General features: G+C 36.1%; 1 protein-coding gene across 1 annotated transcript; it reads right to left on the reverse strand.

Annotated features, from left to right (window-relative positions):
* Positions 1–8,732: 8,732 nt before the first annotated feature.
* On the reverse strand, positions 8,733–20,302 carry LOC144968541 (large ribosomal subunit protein uL23-like). The gene is made up of 5 exons (XM_078907005.1): positions 20,193–20,302; positions 14,379–14,679; positions 13,578–13,754; positions 10,498–10,567; positions 8,733–8,777 (listed from the first exon to the last, which is right to left on the reverse strand). Exons 1-5 carry the CDS (start codon positions 20,224–20,226, stop codon positions 8,763–8,765), a joined length of 597 nt encoding a protein of 198 aa, XP_078763131.1. The 5' UTR covers positions 20,227–20,302; the 3' UTR covers positions 8,733–8,762.
* Positions 20,303–25,811: the final 5,509 nt, after the last annotated feature.

The raw sequence follows: 25,811 nt of genomic DNA on the forward strand, positions 1-25,811 counted from the left end.
GAGCGGATTCAGAAAAGTTAGGAGTACCAGTCTCATCGTATGGGCTAATATGTGGTTGAAAGCCAGAACTGAAAACACAAAGAGTTCAACTATTTTGACATGAGCTCTGTCTTGTGATACAATCTGCAGAACAAAGCTTTTGAAGGTACTAAACTCATTTCTCGAAAAAGATCATATCCACTACTACTACCACCACCACCACCACTACTATTACTACAACGAATTCTGCCACTACTTCTACCACCAAATTTACAATATCATCATCATCACCAACGACTACAACTACTACTACTACTACGAGTCGTTGCTAAGCGGCACGCATAGCAATGCTCATCGCAAGTGGTTGACTGGAACGAACGATGATAAACTGAGCGGACGGGCCAATGATAACTCATTCTATCGTTCGTTGTCACTATTCGTCGTCTGCGCAACCTCTAATGGCGTTGTTGCTGTGCAAATCGGTGGATAGCTACTCATAGTGGCATGACTGAAACTGATCCCAATGGTGTAATTTGACTCCATATCGACAACAATGGCATCTTCTAAAATTTAACAATTGTCGAGTGGTATTGAGACTGAGTACCAGTACCAGTGATAGTGGCATTGTGAACTTGCCGATAATGATGAGACCGAGAAGCTGAGCATCGGAACTGCATGTAAGAGAAATTAAGATATAGTTTTCTTGAGGGGAGGGTGGTAAAAGGTCTGTCTCATTTACCGACGCTCAGTCTCGGCAGACCGGGATTGGCCAGGCAGCTTGCCAAGAGAGAATAGATGAAATGGTTGATGTTGGGAGCGTTTCTCATTTTGTTGAAATCCAAGTTATATTATTGATATCAGCTTCTTAACTCTTCTCCATGTTCCCTGTGGACTTCCCTTTGTTTTGTTTTTAAGGGTTTTATGGCGCGTGCAACACATTTAGGTTATATCAGCGTCAGTAAAAAGGAAAAAGATGGGATAGCAAAAAGTTCTAGAACTACAAATAAAGCACCCGAGAAAAGCAAGACATAGGGGAACTGGGAACAAATAGGGATCAGATGTAGATTCCAAGAGCACACTATCAAAGTACTTAGTTTGAACCACCTATAAGTCTCATCCGGACACAAGCACAAAATCCAACAAAGAGGAATACTCTCCTCAAATGCTTACATTATAAATTCGAAATATCAAATATAATAATAATACATAACAGAGAGATGAATTACAAGGAAAAAAATATCATCTCCCAAAACAATAACTATGCATTTGACTGTTTCCCTCCCAGCTAGGTCTGGCCAGGACAAAACCAAGTAATCTCATTCCAAGACAAAGACATAGCATATTGGAAGACAGATATGAGATAGATGACACAGTATGTACCTCCCTGCCCACTATGACTATGGGAGGTCAGTACCCCACCCAGCTTGGCCTTCCCTTCGATCTTTTAAGTTGAGCCTTTATATAGCGCAATATCCACTTACAAGATATGAAGTGAAAAGAAAAGTGCCAGAAGACAACAGAGAATAAAAATTTTTTCGCGGCGGTGGTGGGGTTTGAACCTGCGACCTTATTGGTACGACAACTCCGCCTGGCAGGTGAGAGCGTGGCTCTACCGTGTGAGCTATCCACGAACACAAAAATATTCGTTTCAAACTCAAAGTCATTACTAGATCCCTCTCTCACCCACTTCTTGAGATCGCCGATTCGTTCGTACACCACCATCGCGAATAATTTTGACCAGCAGTTAAGCTTAATAGCCAATATTCTCAACACAAACATATAACATAGAAACGATTGAGACATTGAGTATGCTCCGGTGTATGGGGTGAATTTTAATTCAGAAAAGCGAGTGGAGCAGGCACTTATGTTGGTAACAACAAGATATGAAGTGAATAGAAAAGTGCCAGAAGACAACAGAGAATAAAAATTTTTTCGCGGCGGTGGTGGGGTTTGAACCTGCGACCTTATTGGTACGACAACTCCGCCTGGCAGGTGAGAGCGTGGCTCTACCGTGTGAGCTATCCACGAACACAAAAATATTCGTTTCAAACTCAAAGTCATTACTAGATCCCTCTCTCACCCACTTCTTGAGATCGCCGATTCGTTCGTACACCACCATCGCGAATAATTTTGACCAGCAGTTAAGCTTAATAGCCAATATTCTCAACACAAACATATAACATAGAAACGATTGAGACATTGAGTATGCTCCGGTGTATGGGGTGAATTTTAATTCAGAAAAGCGAGTGGAGCAGGCACTTATGTTGGTAACAACAAGATATGAAGTGAATAGAAAAGTGCCAGAAGACAACAGAGAATAAAAATTTTTTCGCGGCGGTGGTGGGGTTTGAACCTGCGACCTTATTGGTACGACAACTCCGCCTGGCAGGTGAGAGCGTGGCTCTACCGTGTGAGCTATCCACGAACACAAAAATATTCGTTTCAAACTCAAAGTCATTACTAGATCCCTCTCCTCACCCACTTCTTGAGATCGCCGATTCGTTCGTACACCACCATCGCGAATAATTTTGACCAGCAGTTAAGCTTAATAGCCAATATTCTCAACACAAACATATAACATAGAAACGATTGAGACATTGAGTATGCTCCGGTGTATGGGGTGAATTTTAATTCAGAAAAGCGAGTGGAGCAGGCACTTATGTTGGTAACAACAAGATATGAAGTGAATAGAAAAGTGCCAGAAGACAACAGAGAATAAAAATTTTTTCGCGGCGGTGGTGGGGTTTGAACCTGCGACCTTATTGGTACGACAACTCCGCCTGGCAGGTGAGAGCGTGGCTCTACCGTGTGAGCTATCCACGAACACAAAAATATTCGTTTCAAACTCAAAGTCATTACTAGATCCCTCTCTCACCCACTTCTTGAGATCGCCGATTCGTTCGTACACCACCATCGCGAATAATTTTGACCAGCAGTTAAGCTTAATAGCCAATATTCTCAACACAAACATATAACATAGAAACGATTGAGACATTGAGTATGCTCCGGTGTATAGGGTGAATTTTAATTCAGAAAAGCGAGTGGAGCAGGCACTTATGTTGGTAACAACAAGATATGAAGTGAATAGAAAAGTGCCAGAAGACAACAGAGAATAAAAATTTTTTCGCGGCGGTGGTGGGGTTTGAACCTGCGACCTTATTGGTACGACAACTCCGCCTGGCAGGTGAGAGCGTGGCTCTACCGTGTGAGCTATCCACGAACACAAAAATATTCGTTTCAAACTCAAAGTCATTACTAGATCCCTCTCTCACCCACTTCTTGAGATCGCCGATTCGTTCGTACACCACCATCGCGAATAATTTTGACCAGCAGTTAAGCTTAATAGCCAATATTCTCAACACAAACATATAACATAGAAACGATTGAGACATTGAGTATGCTCCGGTGTATGGGGTGAATTTTAATTCAGAAAAGCGAGTGGAGCAGGCACTTATGTTGGTAACAACAAGATATGAAGTGAATAGAAAAGTGCCAGAAGACAACAGAGAATAAAAATTTTTTTCGCGGCGGTGGTGGGGTTTGAACCTGCGACCTTATTGGTACGACAACTCCGCCTGGCAGGTGAGAGCGTGGCTCTACCGTGTGAGCTATCCACGAACACAAAAATATTCGTTTCAAACTCAAAGTCATTACTAGATCCCTCTCTCACCCACTTCTTGAGATCGCCGATTCGTTCGTACACCACCATCGCGAATAATTTTGACCAGCAGTTAAGCTTAATAGCCAATATTCTCAACACAAACATATAACATAGAAACGATTGAGACATTGAGTATGCTCCGGTGTATGGGGTGAATCTTAATTCAGAAAAGCGAGTGGAGCAGGCACTTATGTTGGTAACAACAAGATATGAAGTGAATAGAAAAGTGCCAGAAGACAATAGAGAATAAAAATTTTTTCGCGGCGGTGGTGGGGTTTGAACCTGCGACCTTATTGGTACGACAACTCCGCCTGGCAGGTGAGAGCGTGGCTCTACCGTGTGAGCTATCCACGAACACAAAAATATTCGTTTCAAACTCAAAGTCATTACTAGATCCCTCTCTCACCCACTTCTTGAGATCGCCGATTCGTTCGTACACCACCATCGCGAATAATTTTGACCAGCAGTTAAGCTTAATAGCCAATATTCTCAACACAAACATATAACATAGAAACGATTGAGACATTGAGTATGCTCCGGTGTATGGGGTGAATTTTAATTCAGAAAAGCGAGTGGAGCAGGCACTTATGTTGGTAACAACAAGATATGAAGTGAATAGAAAAGTGCCAGAAGACAACAGAGAATAAAAATTTTTTCGCGGCGGTGGTGGGGTTTGAACCTGCGACCTTATTGGTACGACAACTCCGCCTGGCAGGTGAGAGCGTGGCTCTACCGTGTGAGCTATCCACGAACACAAAAATATTCGTTTCAAACTCAAAGTCATTACTAGATCCCTCTCTCACCCACTTCTTGAGATCGCCGATTCGTTCGTACACCACCATCGCGAATAATTTTGACCAGCAGTTAAGCTTAATAGCCAATATTCTCAACACAAACATATAACATAGAAACGATTGAGACATTGAGTATGCTCCGGTGTATGGGGTGAATTTTAATTCAGAAAAGCGAGTGGAGCAGGCACTTATGTTGGTAACAACAAGATATGAAGTGAATAGAAAAGTGCCAGAAGACAATAGAGAATAAAAATTGGGTGAGAGAGGGATCTAGTAATGACTTTGAGTTTGAAACGAATATTTTTGTGTTCGTGGATAGCTCACACGGTAGAGCCACGCTCTCACCTGCCAGGCGGAGTTGTCGTACCAATAAGGTCGCAGGTTCAAACCCCACCACCGCCGCGAAAAAATTTTTATTCTCTGTTGTCTTCTGGCACTTTTCTATTCACTTCATATCTTGTTGTTACCAACATAAGTGCCTGCTCCACTCGCTTTTCTGAATTAAAATTCACCCCATACACCGGAGCATACTCAATGTCTCAATCGTTTCTATGTTATATGTTTGTGTTGAGAATATTGGCTATTAAGCTTAACTGCTGGTCAAAATTATTCGCGATGGTGGTGTACGAACGAATCGGCGATCTCAAGAAGTGGGTGAGAGAGGGATCTAGTAATGACTTTGAGTTTGAAACGAATATTTTTGTGTTCGTGGATAGCTCACACGGTAGAGCCACGCTCTCACCTGCCAGGCGGAGTTGTCGTACCAATAAGGTCGCAGGTTCAAACCCCACCACCGCCGCGAAAAAATTTTTATTCTCTGTTGTCTTCTGGCACTTTTCTATTCACTTCATATCTTGTTGTTACCAACATAAGTGCCTGCTCCACTCGCTTTTCTGAATTAAAATTCACCCCATACACCGGAGCATACTCAATGTCTCAATCGTTTCTATGTTATATGTTTGTGTTGAGAATATTGGCTATTAAGCTTAACTGCTGGTCAAAATTATTCGCGATGGTGGTGTACGAACGAATCGGCGATCTCAAGAAGTGGGTGAGAGAGGGATCTAGTAATGACTTTGAGTTTGAAACGAATATTTTTGTGTTCGTGGATAGCTCACACGGTAGAGCCACGCTCTCACCTGCCAGGCGGAGTTGTCGTACCAATAAGGTCGCAGGTTCAAACCCCACCACCGCCGCGAAAAAATTTTTATTCTCTGTTGTCTTCTGGCACTTTTCTATTCACTTCATATCTTGTTGTTACCAACATAAGTGCCTGCTCCACTCGCTTTTCTGAATATCCACTTACAAGGGCTTGAAGCGCTTTACAGGGGGTCTCCGGCCAACAGCATTTAGGACGGGACTAGACACTTGTTAGGGATATTACAAATATTATTTCGGACAGAGACAACACTGGTTAACAGCCAGGTGCTCATTTTACACCCAAGTAAGGCGAGAGAATGTGCATAAAGAGCTTTCTCAAAGGACTCAACAATAAGCCGAGCAAGGCTCGAACCCAGGACCTTCCGAAAGCGAGTGTCATTGTCATACCACACTAGACCACATAGCCACATGCCCTGAGGGTGCCAGTATAATACTTTGTTATAGTGGAGTCAATCTTTCTAGGTGTTTACAATCCACCTACATCGTCTTCTTCCCATTTCCTTTCCCACTGGTTTCTGCTTTGTTCTTATGGATAGATAGAGTGTCAAAGTAAAAGATCCGGAGCTTGAAGAAATAGATACCTACTTTCTGACAAAGATGGAAGCATGAAAGGAGAGCTGGCATGTCGGTTTTCTTTCCATCGCTTGCGGACGCAAAATCTGCAGCTTTTTACAAATTTTCGAGAGTGTGTGGAAGTAGATTCTGTCCGATGTACAGCTTCCCGTTTATTTATTTTTGGGAGGGATTTTTATCTGTTTTACTGTAACAAGGGGAAAAAAGGCAATGCAATTTTTTCACAGTGACATCATTACAAAAAGAGTTCCATATTTGCGATGTGAACATAAGTGGGGAGTAAATCTGGGACTATGCGGTGGTGAAACAGTTAGGAGTGAACTGGGGACTGAAAGATGTAGACACAAATTGGGAGTGGACAAGAGAGAAATTTACCCACTTTTTGAGATAGACACCCAGAACAATTGGAGGTGGATTGCAGCAGGAAGTGAACCCGAACTTATGTAAGGCAGACATAAGCAGGGAGTATGGGATAGATACACAAGTGAGTAATAAACCTGGGACTGGGTGTTGAAACCCGCGGAGAGCAACGCCAGGACTGTGAATTGTGAGATTTGGACTTGTAACTTTGGGATAAGGACACCAGTGGAGAGTGAGTCTGGGACTATGGGAGGTGGACATCACCGGCGAGCGATCATGGAACCACAGGAAATGGACACTAGTGTGGAGTGAACCTGGAACTATGAGAGGACACTAGTGGAGAATGAACCCAGGATTATGGGAAATGAACCCTAGAATATGACTATGAGTTTCAGTTTCATGAACCTATTGTCAGTTTTTACAAAAACCAATCACAATTTTTGCAAAATATTTGCAAATTTTATTGCTTTTTGCTTGCAAAAATCTGCCATACCAGGAAGAGGTGAAAGTGAAATGCACGGTTTCCTCGAACTCATTCGAATGTCCCGAATTTTTATCTTATTATTCTGTTCCTTCCTCAAACTAATTTCATTAATTTCATCCAGCCAACGTAAAAAGAAATTAATTAAATTGTCTTTTTAGTATGAGCCCGGTGATTTAGACAACTGATGACTTACTGTGACATTGACAATTATGTACTTGTGTATCTGTCTACACTGCATGTGTGTATTTAGCATGATACACAAGCAGACACTCACACACACCATCTCCGTTTCGCATTAAAGGTACCTGTTTTTTTCTTTTCACTACGCCTTTAGTTCCAATTCCAATAGCTCTCACGCACAATGATCATGGTAAATGAATGTTAAAGTACAGTAACCCCCCCAACACACACATCAACCCCTTGTAATGTTAAAGTAAATAATAATAAAGTTATCTTTATTCATCCACAAGCAGAAATTTGTCTTGAAGTCTTACACCCCTACCGCACAAGGAACTAGGACAGTCCTGTCCCAAATCTGTAACCTATGTAATAAAGTGAAATCTACCGCACCTATTGTGTCCCGGGCCGTTGTGAAATGCTTCAAAAGCAACGGGACAGTCCTGTCCTTGTGCGGTAGGGGCCTTTAGGGTCTTTTCCAAAGGAAGACCGGAATAACCCAGATGTCAAGACATAAAGCACACAGAAAGGACTAAGATAAGAAAGCAAGGCTGAGGAATGTTGAAGAATCCACTTGATCATGAACTGCAGCATTCCCCCGTTCGAAGGGGAACCCCACTCATCATTCCATCACATTGAGAGGATCTCCACCCACCACCCACAATGGCAATACAGTGAAAACTGGTTAAAATTAAATTCAAAGGACTTGGGTATTCTATTTCAGTTTACGTACAGTGAGATAGAAATCATGAGCAGTAAATACTTCAGGGATACAAATGTATCCTTATGAGTTGCCTTTTTTTTCCACAAGTCAAAAAATTCAGCCCAAATAAATTACAATACTGATTATATTGAGAAAAGAAAAATAGATTTGTAATTCTCTGACTAATTTTCATTGCAAACAGAGAGCAGAAAATTTTGATTCCCTAAAAAAACAAACAAAACACGACACTGACTGAGGAAAAACGTACAATGCACTAACTGGCATCTCATAGAAGAGGGCAATAAAGGATTGTATTCTCTCTGAAAAATGTCTACTGCTGACTCGAAAAAATGAGCACTTACTCAGTAGAAACAAAGACAATGAATACCTGCGAAATCAAAGGCTCGTTTTCAAAAATAAAGTAACTCCAAACAACTTCTAAAATTTTTTTACAAACTAGATAGTAATAAGTTGTATCAAAACGATCAAAAAATTTTTTAAAAAGAATTTAAGAAAACCTATTACAGCAAGAAATCTTTAAAAAGATCCTTGGGTTCAGACAATAGGCCAAAATAGAATCGTAGTACTATCCGAGACCCTTATTCAGAAGAACTGTGGAAATATTGTCTTAAGCTAAGGGCTATCTTGAACATTGTGCAGTTTTGTCAGACATTTATAATGGAGTATTGTAGTTCTGAATAACAGCACATCTCTTTTTTCTTCTCTCTGTCAAAAACAGAAATTGATACCCAAGTCCCTTGAAATTTGATCTCACCTGACTTCAATGCTAGCAAAATTTTCAACGAGAGGTGAAAAAATAAATCAGAAACAATGCAAGGGTATATTTTCAAATTTAATAATATAACACAATTAGATGATGCCAATCTGCAAAAGAGAAAAGAAAGAATAAAAAGAGTTAATCACATAGGCAAAAAGAAAGAATAAAAAGAGTTAATCACATAGGCAAATTTTTGTTTAAAGTGTCAAAAATAAAATAAAATGGGACCTCAACCATAAAGTCCTCTTTGAGACAATGTCCTTTTATCAATATTATATCATAGCTTGTTACAGGAAAATAATATAATATGGAGTATGATGAGGATGGTGTTATAGGGGAATGATGAAAGTGAAGGATTGTAACGGAAATATTAGGAAGGTTGTTGTGATGATGATGTTGACGATGACTACGATGTTGCTAGTGTGCATATGCGTGAGTGTGTCTATGTCAATATATTGTATTGTAATAAATGTGTAACCAAATGACAAATTGCCACAATTTTGAGGAAATAAAGATATATTATTATTAATAAGATGTCAATCATATTTTTTGTTTAAAAACACATGAGTTACGCTTCGCCTCATTCATAAAAAAAAAAAAATCACAAATATACCTTATTTTTAAACATTTAAAAAAAAACCTAAATTTCAATCTGCAAATGACCAACCACTACAGCAATTCAGTCTCAACTTAAAACTTAAATAGAGAAACAAAAGTAAAAATAAACAAAAACTCCAACAGGAATTGGTTCTAAATGAACCATTCTCAAAAGGTGGAATATTGATAGGGTGCCTTTTAAATTGGACAAAAACAAATAATCCTACTTGAGTAAAAGGGTATAAATCAAATATATAGTAAGAGTCAATTCAGGCATCTCGATTTTCATATTTTGAAATCATGGGTAAATCAATAAGAAAAATGTTGCAGCAGTCATCTATTCAATTCAATGGGACTTTTAACTAGGAAGACCAACTTGAAATAGAATATTTGACCTCTATCATAAAATAATAAAAAAAAAAAAGATTTTCAAACACAAGAAAAACTGATCTAAATTCATAGATGGCGTTTCCGCCACCATCTCAATGTCATCAGAACTTATAAATAAAACACAATCTCAAATGAGCGAGAGCTGAAGTGGAGTCTCTGGAGGCTGGGGCATGTCGGTCGCAGACCTGATGAAACACTGACAAGGAAGGGTCTGCAATGGACACCCCAAGGAAAGAGGAAGTGAGGCGACCCCAAGAAGACTTGGAGATGAACTGTAGAGAGGGACCTAAAGCTGAGAGGTCAGTCCCTCGAGATGATCCCAAGGATAGCTGCTGACAGGACCTGGTGGAAATCCCTTGCATTGCCTCAAGTGCCAGCAGGCCCGGAGAGGGTTGAGTGAGTTTGATGGTATGGGATACATTTTGTGTCATCAATGATGTCAGAGATTCTCCCATGAAATAAACTATTATTCTTTTTCCAGAAAACAATGAATAGTTATCTCTTTCTTTACAAACTCGAGTCTGAGATTTAGTTTGCTACCATTAGAAAGTAGAATCATGCTCATAGGGGTATTTACAATCTTTTTGCTCTTGAGCAGCATTAGTGAGACAACCTTTTGAGATTGACTCATATTGAATTTGGTGAAACAAACGAACAAACAAAAAACAAAAAAGGCACTTAAAGAGTATTCTTTTGTTCAAAAATTCAAAGCAAGAACTGATGAAGAAACTTTTTCTTTCTTTTGCTCTGCACTCTATTATTTGGTATACAATTACAATTACAAAACAAAGTTCCCAATAACAGCACTAATTGTGAAAATACCAATTTCTGAATACAAACCTTGTTGGCAACATCCAATGCATCGTAGTCTGAAGCCAAACGCACATAAGCTTTCTTTTCACAATCGGGCCTGAGTGAACATGAAAAGAAATGTGATTAAGCTGTATGATTTTAAAAGGCCTAACTGCATTTTTAATATTTGTGAAAGACTATTTTAACACTAGTAAAAGAAAAGTAAACAATTTAAATCCAACTGAGAATCTCAGGCCTGTAAATGGTTGGTGAAAAAAATTGTCTGAACTTTTTGAACATGCGAAAATAGACACAAAAGGACAAAAATATGGATTAATTAATAAACACAACACAGATATGACACGTCAATTGACTAGTCAAATCATGTCACTTTCCCCAACCTATTTATAATGAGGTCCTTATTTTATGGTACCAAAAAAAATAAAAAAATCCCACTTGTTTGAGAGAGTACCCACCTTTGCGAACCCAGGTCTGAGTTGTAAAATGAAAGAAAGAGAACAATTCCTACCCTTTTGAAGGATGTGTATCTAGTGTTTGACAGGGGAAGCTGCGTATCTTCGCTCCTGTTTGTGTTTCATTTTTACGCCGATTATTTCGTTTATTTGGTTTAATTCTTATTAAAAAAGAAGAAGAAGAAGATGAGGAGGTAGTGCAGTCGTGTGAGAACTTTCGAAGAAGAATTATTTCGCATTATTTTTTTCCGTCTCACATCCAGATGGAACGAATTAATCCAAGGGAAAAAGAAAAGAGGGACAGAGAAACGCATGTGCGTCGGTAGCAAAATAGAAACACTCCGGTCCGGTCCAACACACTTCTGTGCATGTTAGTTATTTACTCACTACGTGTGTTCAACGAATCACACAAACTTCGCGACCCTCTCTCACTGGCTGTGGCACAGTAGCCAGGCAGTGAATACATCCACGTCTAGTGGAGCGTGTAGATGGCAGGATAATATAGCTAACTGATAGATGGCCTAGTTTGTTTTGTCTTTGATGCGACAAATAAAAAGGTTTTTATGTTAACTCGGCATTTGAAACTGAATAAAATCTGATTTTTTCGAGGAACGAAATAAAACTATTTTGTTTTCATTTATTGGTTCTGTTGACGATGCGAATTTTATTTTTACTATTAATTTTGTATTTGTTAAATATTAGCACTTATAGAGCAAAATCGTACTGTCGGAAATCCGACAATAGTCGGAAGATTTACAGGCCTGGAATCTTTACAAAATCAATTTAACATAAAACAGATGGAAATACAGAATGCATGTCTGTGCCCTATTCTCATACCCCTTATAATTTCAATGAAATAAAAAATTACTGATAAAAAACACACACAAAAAATATAAATAAATAAATAAAAATTATTCTATGCCTATTATTTAAATCCACCATCTTTCTCTCTATTTCTGACTCCTAAAAGAATGTTAGGTGAGGTGGCAAACCCTGTCTGTCGTACACGCCTGTTTTTTGGGTTGTTTTTTTAGTTGAGTATGAATGTGGTGTGCAAGAGCTCATATGATAATGTAACTATATTTCAATTTGTAATTATGTGCATGTCTTGTCTTTAAAAGCAATTTCCTCCGTTTTAAATTCTTTATCCCTCTCCTCCTCAGACCCTAATTCAGTGATGATTTGTCAAAAAGGAAAATGTATCGACCCATCAGGCAAACGAGCAGAAATGCAATAATTACATATACAATATGATAGTTATGTAACATTATATATAAAGTTCTTTTGTAAATATAATGAACTGTCCTTTCCAGAATATAATTTGAAAGGCTCACAATATTAACCATAACTCTATCCACACCAAAAGAAAGAAAGGAGAAAAAAAAAAAAAAGAGAGAGAGAGAGAGAGGTTATAAATTGATTCTCTACTTTTTTACTTTCCAATCCCTACCCAACATCTATTCATCCAAGGACATCACTGGCTTTGTGTCACTTTGACATTTGGTGCCACCCCGTCTAGGTTGACATCACGAAATTTGAGTGTCACCAAAATTCATGCAAACTTTGACACAAGACATGATGGTGATATTTTTACCGTTCTACCGTGAAGCCACCTGAGTGATTTTCATAGAAAAATGACACTGCAAAAACAGCGGGACATTTCAAAGAAAATACCAAAATCCGGGAATTCCGTGGAAGATTATCATCACTGCTAATTAATATAATTACAAAATTCAAACTATATTTTGTTCAGAGATGGTGTCGCAACTGTGTAATAATAAGGGTTAAATTTTTTCTGACATCTGACATCTTTTTGTCAGATCACCTCACAAATATAAAATTTTGGATCCATAGAAATCAAATTTCATACAATTCTCTGGTGATCTTAACCACAGCCTCTTTGACCTTTGAAGATATGTGTTTAAAGAATAGACAAAGAAACAATATCCCTTTTCCTAAATTCTCATCTTATTTTTTTTTGTATGCATAGCTGCCAACCCACCAAGCTTATTAAGAGGGAGTTTTGGTAAGAAAATCAGGGAGATTCAGAAAAAATCAGGGAGATACATAAATGCATCTGAATAATATAATTACAATTGACATCAGCCATGTATAGCTATTTAACTTCACTAAAAAGAATGGCTTCAGTATCAGCCTTTCCGATTATAAATCCACCATAATACCAAATGACTTCCGTTTACAAAATGGAGGACCGGAATTTCACGCACGTTACCGAAAGAACCGAAAAGACCCGCATGGTAGGCTAACACGGGTTCTAGGCCTGGACCTACAGTCCGGCTACTGCACGATAATGCGGGAGATTGGTGTTACGGGCGGGAGACGAACTAAAAAGGCGGGAGTCTCCCGCAATTTCCGGTAGGATTGGCAGCTATGTGTACGCGTGAAAGATTAAAATTTTATACAGTTTAGAGAGTTCATATTCCCCATTTTAAGCCTTTGTTCAAAACCTTAACAATTGCATCAAAAAGCGATGGGTGATAACAGGTTTGCAAAATCAAATTACAAACCATGTCTTGCTCCTGAGCATTTGCCAATTCAGCAATTGTTGAAACTTTTTTGTGTTTTACTGTATTGCGCATAATGTTGTTGATAAAGGGAAGACGCAAAATAAAATTAAAGAGAACCACTTCTAACCTGATGAGTGTGTTAACCTTTGCAGCCTCAATATCATACAATTTCTTGATTGCAGCCTTAATCATGGGTTTGTTGGCCATCCTGTCAACAATGAAGACCAAAGTGTTGTTGTCTTCAATCTTCTTCATGGCACTCTCAGTCGTGAGAGGATACTTGATCAGACGGTAATGGTCCAACCTGACAAAAAGGAAGAAAAACTGATTCATTAAAACAAAAAGAGTAAGAAAATGTATACCCACAAATCATTAATTGATCTCAATTCACATATAAATATATAAAAACAAAAACCATGAAATAATAGTGCTCAACTTTTTGTTAAAAGGAGCTATTTATAAACATTTCAAGTATAATTATGATTATTTAACTTCTACAACATTGCTTCAAGCGATAGCTCTCATCAGGAAGTCTTAACCACCACTTCACTAGCTCGCTGGTACATTGGGTACTCTTCTTCTTGCATTCCCCCAAGTAGGTAAAGCTGGTAATGACTTCCAGTCCTCAAAAGGCTGAGGGCATTACCATAGAAATTTATGTATTGAGATCAGTATCTTTTTCTATCTATAGTGTAAAGCGAGCACATGAAACATTCATTGTCATGTTTGCAACAGCACATGCCAGTATATCCACAGCCAGATTTTGACTGCAAATGGAGTTTCAGTCAACTTTGCTTTGTCCTAAAAATGAGAACCTGTGCTCCTCAGTCCAGCACTCTCACAGCATCAACCAGAGATTTCCTTCCAGCACAAACAAAAGAATACATGTTTCTCTATCAAAAATATAAAACTTTAATGATGCACTTACTTGTTCCTGCTACTGACAGACTTTCTCTGATACTTGGGGTTACGAGGAAGTTTGAGGAGCCTTGGAACCCTGAAAGTAGTGGTTTTATGTACCTTACGGCTCCTCTTCTGATGCAAACCTTTCTCAACAAATTTCTTTGCCCTGAGGGCCTTAACTTTGGCCTTTGACACACCACCTGACTTTTTAGGGATAGCCTTTGCTTTGGCAGCAGAGGTGGGCTTCTTTGCAGGTGCAGCCTTGGGCTTGGCTGCTGGCTTAGCTGCAGTGGTCTTGGCGGGAGCTTTAGCTTTAGCTCCCGACTCTGGTGAAAAAAAAAACGATTTAAAAAATAAATAAGTAGGAAACAAGAAATGGATCCATATATACTTTTTAAAAAGGGCTGCAAGTTTTGCAAAACTGAGCAAAACAACATAAAAACTATCCAATTATCCATGTGCTTTTTAAAAAAAAGCTGGACTTGGCATTTGAGCACTATCAAATTTTGTCTTGCATCAAATATCACTTGATATTATCAAAAGTCCAGGTTTTTTATTATTGCCAGACAGGTGTCTACCAATAATCAGTATTCTTAATTGGCAGACATGTTTAAGAATAACAACAGCCTTTCAGTAATTTTATTTCAATTAAAAAATAAATGGCAAGTGTTGGGTATCATCTTAAAGGACAGAAAATAAACTTTATTTTCGTATAAATCATTTTCATGCATGATAAGTATGGGAAAAAATTATGGTTAAATGAAAATGGAAAAAAAATATGCAGTTTTTGTCCTAAAAAATGGGGTTGATGAGTAAGATAAAATAATGAGCGAGTATGAATTTTGGTGAAATTTGGCAGAGATATTCTTCATTTAATTGTCTATAGATGTATCAAGCATAATTAAAATGTATCCATAATTTCAAAAGTTCTTAGAATTCAAAAATTGATAAAATTTTACTTCATTATACAATCAGGAATTAAGAATGAAATATACCGTTAGTGTTAGAAAACTTGTTTTGTGTCCTTTAAAAGGATACCAAAATTAGTCACATAGGATCACAATTAAATTAACGCCCAGAATAGTGACCAAAACAGCAAAGGGCAACAACAAAAAATAAAAAATCCAAAAAACGAGCTTCACCTTACAGCATACCTGCCTACTTGAAAATTTCAAATTCAGTAAGAAATACAAAATTCATCAGTAATTAATGGTCAGATTTCAGTAATACTAAAGCAAACAAAAATAATGATAGATACACCTTTTTATATATGTATGCCAATGGCCCCCGCGATAATATGCTTATTGATGACCTACTTTCGACACTGCACTGTCTACCAATGAGGTTAGAGTTTCCTTGTCGAGTCGATGACATCATTCGTCGCCAGCCAACGAGGCATTGAGATTTTTTTATTGTAGCATGCGGTAAATAATGAAAAAAAAATTATATTTTCATTTAACATTGCAACCATTTGTATCAGTAATATTTCTTCTATTTCCTTAAGTCCGTAATTGTCCTTACACTTCCGTCACAATTACAGACATCCGTAATAATAGGCACTATGTTACAGTGAGCCTATTGGTGACCACTGAACTGGATGCGAGACTGTGTGTGTCTCTTTTTTTATTTATTTTTTTTTTTGCCTTTATTTTGATATGCCCCTCTTTCCTCCCTTCTCTTATTTTTGGGAGTGTCTACATATACGGTAACCGTGCACCTAGCCTCAGGATCTACGAACACTGGTTTACCATTGCAATACACTAAATAGATGGACCTCGCTGTCTTGCGCAAGCGCGCTCATGTGTATGTTTGTAATTTTTAAAATCAAACCAATTTCACCAATTGAAGACGAGATTCAATCTTACACTACCCAAACTCCAGATCTTAAGTCTTATTATTATCATTAAAAGACAAGATTTGCGATCCCTATTGAAGCCAGAGTCAAAATACTCTTGACTGCTCTCATGGTGGAAACAATTTATTCTGCATAAGCAATCTGGATAAGAAAAAGAATCGGTGTCACTGTAAGAGTTTAAAATTTCACGAAGCATGCACCGTGAATCGTGAAGCGCCTCAGTAACAATCCTTTGATCTAAGCCATCAGGCAACCCATTGTTTCTTTCATCTTTCCTCATGCACCCTTACCCTCGCGCCCCCCCCCGCCCCCCCCCCCAACCTCCCTCTCTTGTCATCAGTGTTATCCCTTCCCATCACATGGTAAAATGAAAACTTTCTGCTCAGTTTGCAAATACATGTATGACTGATCTTTTAAATTTTCTCACTAGGCTAGGCACTTTGATAACTCCAGTCCAGTGGCCGCCGATAGGCTCACTGTAAGGTGAAACTCGTTTTTTGGAACTTTATCTTTGACCCTTTACTGTTTTGGTCACCATGGCGTTAATTGTGAGCCTATGTGACTAACTTTGGTATCATTATAAACAAGCTTTCTAATGGTGTATTTCATTCTTAATTCCTGATTGTATTTCTCAGAAAGCTTATGTAATAAAAATTTATAAATTTTTGAATTATAAGAACTTTTTAAATTATGGATACATTTTAATTATACTTCATACATCGATAGACAATTAATTGAAGAATATATCTGCCAAATTTCATCAAAAATGATACATTCGCTCATTATTTTATCTTTCCTGCCATCAACCCCACTTTTTAAGGACAAAAACCTCATATTTTTTTCCATTTTCATTTATCCTTAATTTTTTCCATGAAAATGATTTATATGAAAATAAAGCTTATTTGCTGACCTTTAAAATGATACCTAACACTTGCCATTTATTTTTTAATTAAAACAAAATTACTGAAAACAATAAGTGGGCCATGTTGACTGCAAAACTCAAAATTTCCCGATCGCCACGAGATGCTGGTTTTGAGGCAGCGGTGAGATCAGATTCTCTCTGTAAAAATTGACAAAAAATGTCAATAGAAAAATATAAATAACTCTGGAACCATAGGTCGTAGAGAAACAAATAAGGTATCAAATTTTATGTTTTTTTCAAGTCCCAACCCCCTGAGTCAAATCAAGATATTTTGAGGTTGAAAATTTTATCAAAGTGCCTAACTAGGCTAGGATTAAAAACCAAGACATCAGGTAATGGGTGTCTCATGCCAAAGTATAGAAAGCAAACCCAGGAGCAATGTAACCTTTTACTTTTAAAGGCAAAATTCGATCTTTGACACAACACCAGATATCTTTATCACCAAAAGACAAGTAACGGCAAAACAATTATTATTATAGATCATTGGTCCAAGTCCAAGTTGCGATACTCTGGACTGCTCTCTTGATGATCGCTGTATTCTCCATTAACAATAAAAAGATAAAAGGAAACTATTATCTGAAAACAAAAAAATCAGCTTCGTGACATGCTCCGCGTTATAAAGCGACCCGTCTCCCTCCAATCTCACGGTAGTAGTGACAGCGGCAGCAGCATGGAGGAGGAGGGGGATAAAAATAAAAGGCTCTTTTCCTTTTATTCAATCAACTTGTCTGCTTTGGAAGTTCTCCCTTAAAATGTACAAGAAATAACTCTGTTGACATGTCTACTAATTGTTTGTAGCAGACACCAAATTTCTCAAAACAGTCACGTGACAGTGACAGAGTAAATACAACACCAGAAGTTTGGGAATACTAATTGTCGCTGCTTCCTTTAAATCTAAACCGTGTAAACAAAATTTCGTATTGAGTCGACTTAACGGGTGAGATAGGGCCGGTAATTTATAATTTTTAACGAACTAAAGTTCTGAAAAATCTAATTTGGTTATATTGTTAGGCACTTTGATAAAATTTTCAAACTCAAAATATCTTAATTTGACCCAGTCAGGGGGATGGGACTTGAAAAAACATAAAATTTGATACCTTATTTGTTTATCTACGACTTACGGTTCCAGAGTTATTTATATTTTTTTGTTGACATTTTTTGTCAATTTTACAGAGAGAATCTGTGATCTCACTGCTGCCTCAAAACCAGCATCTCGCGGCTATCGGGAAATTTTGAGTTTTGCAGTCAACATGACCCACTTATTGTTTTCAGTAATTTTGTTTCAATTAAAAAATAAATGGCAAGTGTTAGGTATCATTTTAAAGGTGAGAAAATAAGCTTTTTTTCATATAAATCATTTTCATGTATGAAAAGTATGGACAAAATTAAGGATAAATGAAAATGGAAAAAAATATGAGGTTTTTTGTTTAAAAAAAGTGGGGTTGATGGCGGAAAAAATAAAATAATGAGCGAGTGTATCAATTTTGATGAAATTTGGCAGAGATGTTCTTCAATTGATTGTCTATCGATGTATGAAGTATAATTAAAATGTATCCATAATTTAAAAAGTAAGTCAAAATTTGATAAATTTTTATTTCAATAGCTTTCTGAGAAATACAATCAGGAATTAAGAATAAAATATACCGTTAGAAAGCTTGTTTTGTGCCCTTTAAAATGATACCAACATTAGTCACATAGGTTCACAAATAACGCCATGGTGACCAAAACATTAAAGGGCCAAAAATAAAGTTCCAAAAAACGAGTTTCACCTTACAGTGAGCCTATCGGCGGTCACTGAACTGGAGTTAGGCACTTTGATAACTCCAGTCCAGTGGCCGCCGATAGGCTCACTGTAAGGTGAAACTCGTTTTTTGGAACTTTATTTTTGGCCCTTTACTGTTTTGGTCACCATGGCGTTATTTGTGAACCTATGTGACTAATGTTGGTATCATTTTAAAGGGCACATAACAAGCTTTCCTACGGTATATTTTATTCTTAATTCCTGATTGTATTTCTCAGAAAGCTATTGAAATAAAAATTTATCAATTTTTGACTTATAAGAACTTTTTAAATTATGGATACATTTTAATTATACTTCATACATCGATAGACAATTAATTGAAGAACATCTCTGCCAAATTTCATCAAAATTGATACACTCGCTCATTATTTTTTTTTCCCGCCATCAACCCCACTTTTTTTGACAAAAATCTCATATTTTTTTCCATTTTCATTTATCCTTAATTTTTTCCATACTTTTCATACATGAAAATGATTTATATGAAAATAAAGCTTATTTTCTGACCTTTAAAATGATACCTAACACTTGCCATTTATTTTTTAATTGAAACAAAATTACTGAAAACAATAAGTGGGCCATGTTGACTGCAAAACTCAAAATTTCCCGATAGCCGCGAGATGCTGGTTTTGAGGCAGCAGTGAGATCACAGATTCTCTCTGTAAAATTGACAAAAAATTTCAACAGAAAAGTGTAAATAAATCTGGAACCGTAAGTCGTAGAGAAACAAATAAGGTATCAAATTTTATGTTTTTTTAAGTCCCATCTCCCTGACTGGGTCAAATTAAGATATTTTGAGTTTGAAAATTTTATCAAAGTGCCTACTGGAGTTATCAAAGTGCCTAATATTGTTTTACATTTACCATTATGTTGCCGTTGCGCATGAATATGAAAATAAAAATATTTTTAGTCTTGGGAACACTTTAGACGTTAGACCACCTGGCCATTGTTTTATATAAACAAAGCAAGATGGAGGCAGGGACCTCACTCCTTAACCAATGCAAAATGAAAATTAACCGTGCTAGACTACCTCAAAAGCATGCGAGATCAAGAACTGAAATGTTGATTTGACAAGGAGTAAGGAGGAGTTATCGATAATTGAAGATTCGGCATGTACAGACACCCAAACGTATTCAATGCCTTGAGTCGAGTGTAGAGTTGTTGAAACAATTTTAAAATAATCCCAAATTCTAAAAATTCATTTTCTGGTGTAAAATGAACAAGATTACATCATGTTATCTACAAAACACTCTTAATTTCTTACTCTCGGTTGGCTTCTTCTCCTTAGTTGGGGCCATGTTGAGGTAAAAGGACCGGAAAACGGAAGAGGGTACTATCGAAAACGTGAAAACTTGTTCATTACAAATAAAGAGTTGACACCATCGTTCGGTTTCGAAGACTTCGAAGATACCGAAAGCCCTCCTTGGTACAAGTATAAAGACAACTATGTTTTTTTTTTTCGAAATTTATAATCGATAACTATCTAGGTATAATATTTTCAGATTTCAAATTTTTATACTTAACTATTATATATTCCTATGTAAAGTCAGAAATACACTTACATTTAACAGAATCTACATTGTAAATAAACAAGAATCAAATTATAACTTATTAGCACCATTTAAAAAAAACAAAAACAAAAAAGAAAACAACCGTTGATTATGCTGATAAAAATAGCTATGACGGAGAGAGTGAGGATGATGTTGATGTGATGATGATGATGATGATGATTATGATGATGGTGATGATGATGATGGTGATGATGATGATGATGATGATGATGATGATGATGATGATGATGATGATGATGATGATGATGATGTTGATGATGATGATGATGATTATGATGGTGGTGGTGGTGGGGTGATGATGATGATGATGATGATGATGATGATGATGATGATGATGATGATGATGATGATGAAAGTGCTGGTGGTGGTGATGGTGGAAATGGTGATGATGACGATGACGTAATGTCAATACAAATTAAAGATGGCTCAAAATGACGGAAAGTAACTATAATGCTAATCTCGGTATTTTTTTCGAAATAGATCCCTTCGGGGATTTTCCTCATTAAGACTTATAGAATGAATACATTGTTATTGTTTTAGACCATGATTTGGTGAATAATTATCACTATAGGCCTATTGTTTCAATCAGGTTATAAACATTGAAGATAACACATTGTTTTGTGTGTAGATACCATTGATCTGGTGGGCAGAGCTGGTGAGTATATTACATAAGGCCATGGCAATAATAGGATTGCCAATAAATAGGTTGCCTATTATAAGACTCACGCTGACACTAGCTCAATATATTATTTTATTTTACTTTTTTTTTAATGCCCTAATATAATATGCGGTTATGTGGTCTTCTGGTTTGACACTTGTTTTCGGATCGGAAGGTCCTGGGCCCGAGCCTCGGTGCATAGCTGAGTCCTTCGAAAAGGTTATTTACTCACATTCTCTCACTATCCTCAGGTGTAAAATGAGTACATGGCCGTCAAAAGCATTGTCTCTGTCGGAAACAACCAGGGACGGCTGGTAATAATGGGCAGGGTGGGCAAATACCAGCCTGTTTTTTCAAGTTATAAGCTGTATTACCAGGTCTAAAATAATCAAATTTAAATTAGATAATTTCAAAAGTTACTACTTAAACTTGATACTTCGTACTGAAATCAATTTGTGTGTATTTTTGATAGATTGCGAATCACCATGCATCCCGTAATGCATAAACCAGGATACGCTCCTGTTCTTTTTTATCACCCCCCCCCCCCCCCCTACTCCGCCCACATCGTCATCTCATCGTTACGTCGCCTGACGGTGAACTAACTCGATTTTTGCTGTCTGGCCTCTCTAGTACTAGGTCGGGCTAATTCAAATGAGCCCACCTTATTAACCAGTGAAAACTAAATAGAGATTTTGGCAAACGAACTTTTTCTTATTTATTGCCTTACTTGTGCTGGTACCATTGATGTAATGACTTTGGGAATGTTCCCGTATTGAATTAAATTTATTAATTTACTAATTTTATATCAATTTAGTATTAATTGGTGTTGTTTTTATATATTTGTTTATCCATTTAAACTTTTCTTTTTTTTCTCGTTTTCTTTAGTGCTTCTCAAAACTCATTTATTTAAATTGTTTTCTTATTTGTTTTTTGTTGTTGTTGTTGTTGTTTTGGGTTTTTTTTTTTTGTTTTGTTTTTTAACAAATTAATTTGTTAGTTCTTTTTTTTTAAATTCTTAAAGTAATTACCGCTGTATTTTTATTGCCAGACAAAATAAGTTTGCAAAACAATGTAATTTTCTATTGTATTTCCTCTAATAAAACAAAACACTTTTATTCAAAAGTCACGACTAAATAATTATATAAAATACAACCACCATTTTGGTTTTCTCAAAAATTGAATTAGTATACGAGAAATACTCTTCTGAGAAAGGAGAGAGTTGAATTCTAAGTTATAGAGCAGTAAAGTTAGGTGCCCCAAACGTAAACAAAGGTCGAGAAGCACGTGGCAAACCACATGTTCCTGTCTTGACAGCTCACGTTCCAATGTAAATAATAGAAAAAAATAACCTTTAAAATTTGGCTGTTAGGTGGCAAAAGAAACACATATTCATAAATACTCGATCATGCATCAAATAATGTCTAGATATGGATATTTTATGGAACAAAAGGTAAAATTTTCTAAAATTTATCAATAGTTACAGTCTATCTATTTTTAGACCAGAGCAAATTATTGCGCTGGTGTGAACAAAACGAGAATTATTCGGAGCCTGATTTTCATAATAATTTAGCCTTATATTATTATTTCTGCAACTGTTAGATTTTATGTAAACATATTTTCAATACTGAAAGTGTATTGCCTACAACTCAAACTACAAAATTGGGAGACCTATATTGTGCGTAAATTATTCCGGTCCCTAACGGAAATCACTAGCAACTTGTTATTGTTTACGTTTGGGGCACCTAACTTTACTGCTCTATAGAGGAAATACGGAAGGGTGGGCAGATTCCGTACTTGCCCGTCCTGAAGCTAATACATACATAAGATAGTTCGCGATGAAGAGGCGGGCAGCTCGGGGTTGGTTGGGTGAGGAGTAAAGATAACACGGTCGTTATTGTTATAGTCTAACGAATGCATGAGGAGAAATTGGTAACATTATTTTGTCTTAATTGTATTGTATGAAGTATTGGCGAAAGCCTAAGATTAAATAAACTGTGTTTTTGTTGGTCTTCTTTTGACTATGGAACTGATACTGATACTTGTCATAGCAGACCTGCCTACTTGAAATAGGAAAATAAAAATCGTAGTTTTCATGGCTAATAAAATCGTAGATATTTTAACTACCCTTTAAAAAAATGACCGGAATTTCGTCTGTTTTGATAGATATCAAATTTTTAGAAACGAGAAAAAATGATTGGAAACGTAATAATGATGGTGATGGTTGTAGTGATAGTGGTAGCGGTGGTGGTAGTAGTAATGATGGTAATATTATTATTGTTATTATTATTATTATCATCATTATTATTATTATTATTATTATTATTATTATTATTATTATTATTATTATTATTATTATTATTAATTATTATTATTATTATCATCATTATTATTATTGTTATTGTTATTATTATTATTATTATTATTATTATTATTATTATTATTATTATTATTATTATTATTATTATTATTGTACGTATTGGTGGTATTACTATTGTTGTATTTTTTGTGGTTATTAATGGTATCAGGTTATTGTTTGGTTCCATTTACCATTTTTTTCCACTTTCATGTATGTGGTCATCAAATTGTATGATTTATTGTCGAAAGCCTAAGATTGAATAAACTTTGTAATATTGTAATATCGTATGGTAACCATCATTGTCGACGACATCGTCGTTGTCATCATAATCATCATTATCATCATCATTTCATCATCATCATCATCATCATCATCATCATCATCATCATCATCATCATCATCATCTTCATCATTAACAACAACAACAATATTAACAACAAGTACTACAATAGCAATAAAAACAATATCAACATCATCATAAAATTTCCGTCATTGTCTCCACAAATATCATTCTAACCAACAGCACCACCAAAACCACTACCATAATTACATCCTCCTCCACCACCACCACCACCGCTACCACGATTCCAACCACTACCACCACCGGCACAATCATTCTAATCATCAAGACAGCAGTAAAATGCAATTTGAGCTCTGAATGAAACTCGAGTCATATCGCTGTTGTTGCTTCTCGATTAAAACTTTAAGGTTACCACATACTACTGAAAACCAGTAATGTAACAGAAATATTAATCTCGCCGTTGAGGGATTAAAGCAAATCTTTAATTTTTCGAGTGAACGAAATGGACTTGTATTGTCAAGGTGTTGTCGCATTATGTCTCGTCGCTTTATTTTTTAGTTGTATTCTCTTTCGTGATTCATTTTTGATTACGTTTGGAATAATTAAAATCTACTGGTATTGTCATTTCATTATGGATGTGATTATTTGTGGTTGAAATATTATTTTTTAAAGGTGAAAAAAAATAATAATTAAAAAAAATAATTAAAAAATAAATAAATAAATAAATAAATAACTTTAAAAAAAATAAAAAGATAAATTAAAAAAAAAAAAAAAAAAAAATAAAAAATAAAAAAAAAAATAAAAAAAAAAATTAAAAAAAAAAAAAAAAAAATAAAATATATATATATATATATATATATATATATATATATATATATATATATATATATATATATATATATATATATATATTATATATATATTTATGAGTGTTGGTGGGTACTTGTAGGTACGAAAGTGCTCGATAATGGTGGTTAGAGCTAATATATAAATGTAAATTTTCACTCACATTATTCTTGCCAAGACGATTCGTTTCAGTGTTCCCACCTCATCAGTCGGCATAATCCATTTGAGGTGGGAACACTGAAACGAATCGTCTTGGCAAGAATAATGTGAGTGAAAATTTACATTTATATATATATATATATATATATATATATATATATATATATATATATATATATATATATATATATATATATATGACCTAATCATCTTTGCCCCACCACTGTAAATAGGCTAGAACCGCCACTGGAAACAACTGTAATATCGCATAACAAGCATTTTGTCTCGTTCTCCATGAAACGTTTTGCTGTTGGCCAGGGACCCTTTGTAAAGCGCTTTGAGCATATTTAGTGGATATTGCGCTGCTTAAAAACTCAAATATACAGCTAAATAATATATGTTGTCTAGGATTTTTCTTTTTCCCTACAGAAGTAGACATTGTAAAAATGACTGAAAAAAATAATAAAAAAGGACGCACGGCTTGTACTGTTCGAAATGGAAATTTAGATCCATATGTCTTGTTGGTGACTAAGGGGGGAGGGAGGGGAGGGGTGTGAATGAAGTCATATGAAGAGCACAGAGCATGACGAAAATATGAAATCACTCTACATAAATGTGCGTTTTGATTTTATTTATTTTCATTTGACCTAGTTTTCTGTCCTTGTACCTCAGTTAGGCCTATGGTAAAATATATTTTTTTAAAAATTAATAATTAAAAATAAAAAAAAATATTTTAAAATATTGATCAAGATTTGTAAAAAGTAATGATAAGATTAAAAACGTGACGCCCGTCCCGAAACGGTATCAAGTCGGGATGAATCTAAATGGTTAGAATTAAAATTTCGACTTACTTATACAATTAAAATTATAATAAATGCCCTCATTTGGAGAGTTTGAGGTTTCCAATACATTATTTCCAAGTAGCAAATTAAATGTCTAAATCTACTCAGTTTGACTATAAAACCAAATTACTACATCTGGTTCGTCCCGAC

Source organism: Berghia stephanieae, chromosome 3 (assembly GCF_034508935.2).
Source record: "Berghia stephanieae isolate SIO BIC M18660-M18661 chromosome 3, UCSD_Bste_1.3, whole genome shotgun sequence".
Taxonomy (NCBI): Eukaryota; Metazoa; Mollusca; class Gastropoda; order Nudibranchia; family Aeolidiidae; genus Berghia; species Berghia stephanieae.

Bases quoted from the DNA above. Each gene is read 5' to 3' on its own strand.
- LOC144968541 (XM_078907005.1), bottom strand. From the start codon at position 20,226: ATGGCCCCAACTAAGGAGAAGAAGCCAACCGAGA. The intron at 13,755-14,378 runs GTAAGTGCATCA...CCTTTTTGTCAG, and splicing joins TCTGTCAGTAGCAGGAACAA to GTTGGACCATTACCGTCTGA. The intron at 10,568-13,577 runs GTTAGAAGTGGT...ATGTTCACTCAG, and splicing joins AAGGTTAACACACTCATCAG to GCCCGATTGTGAAAAGAAAG.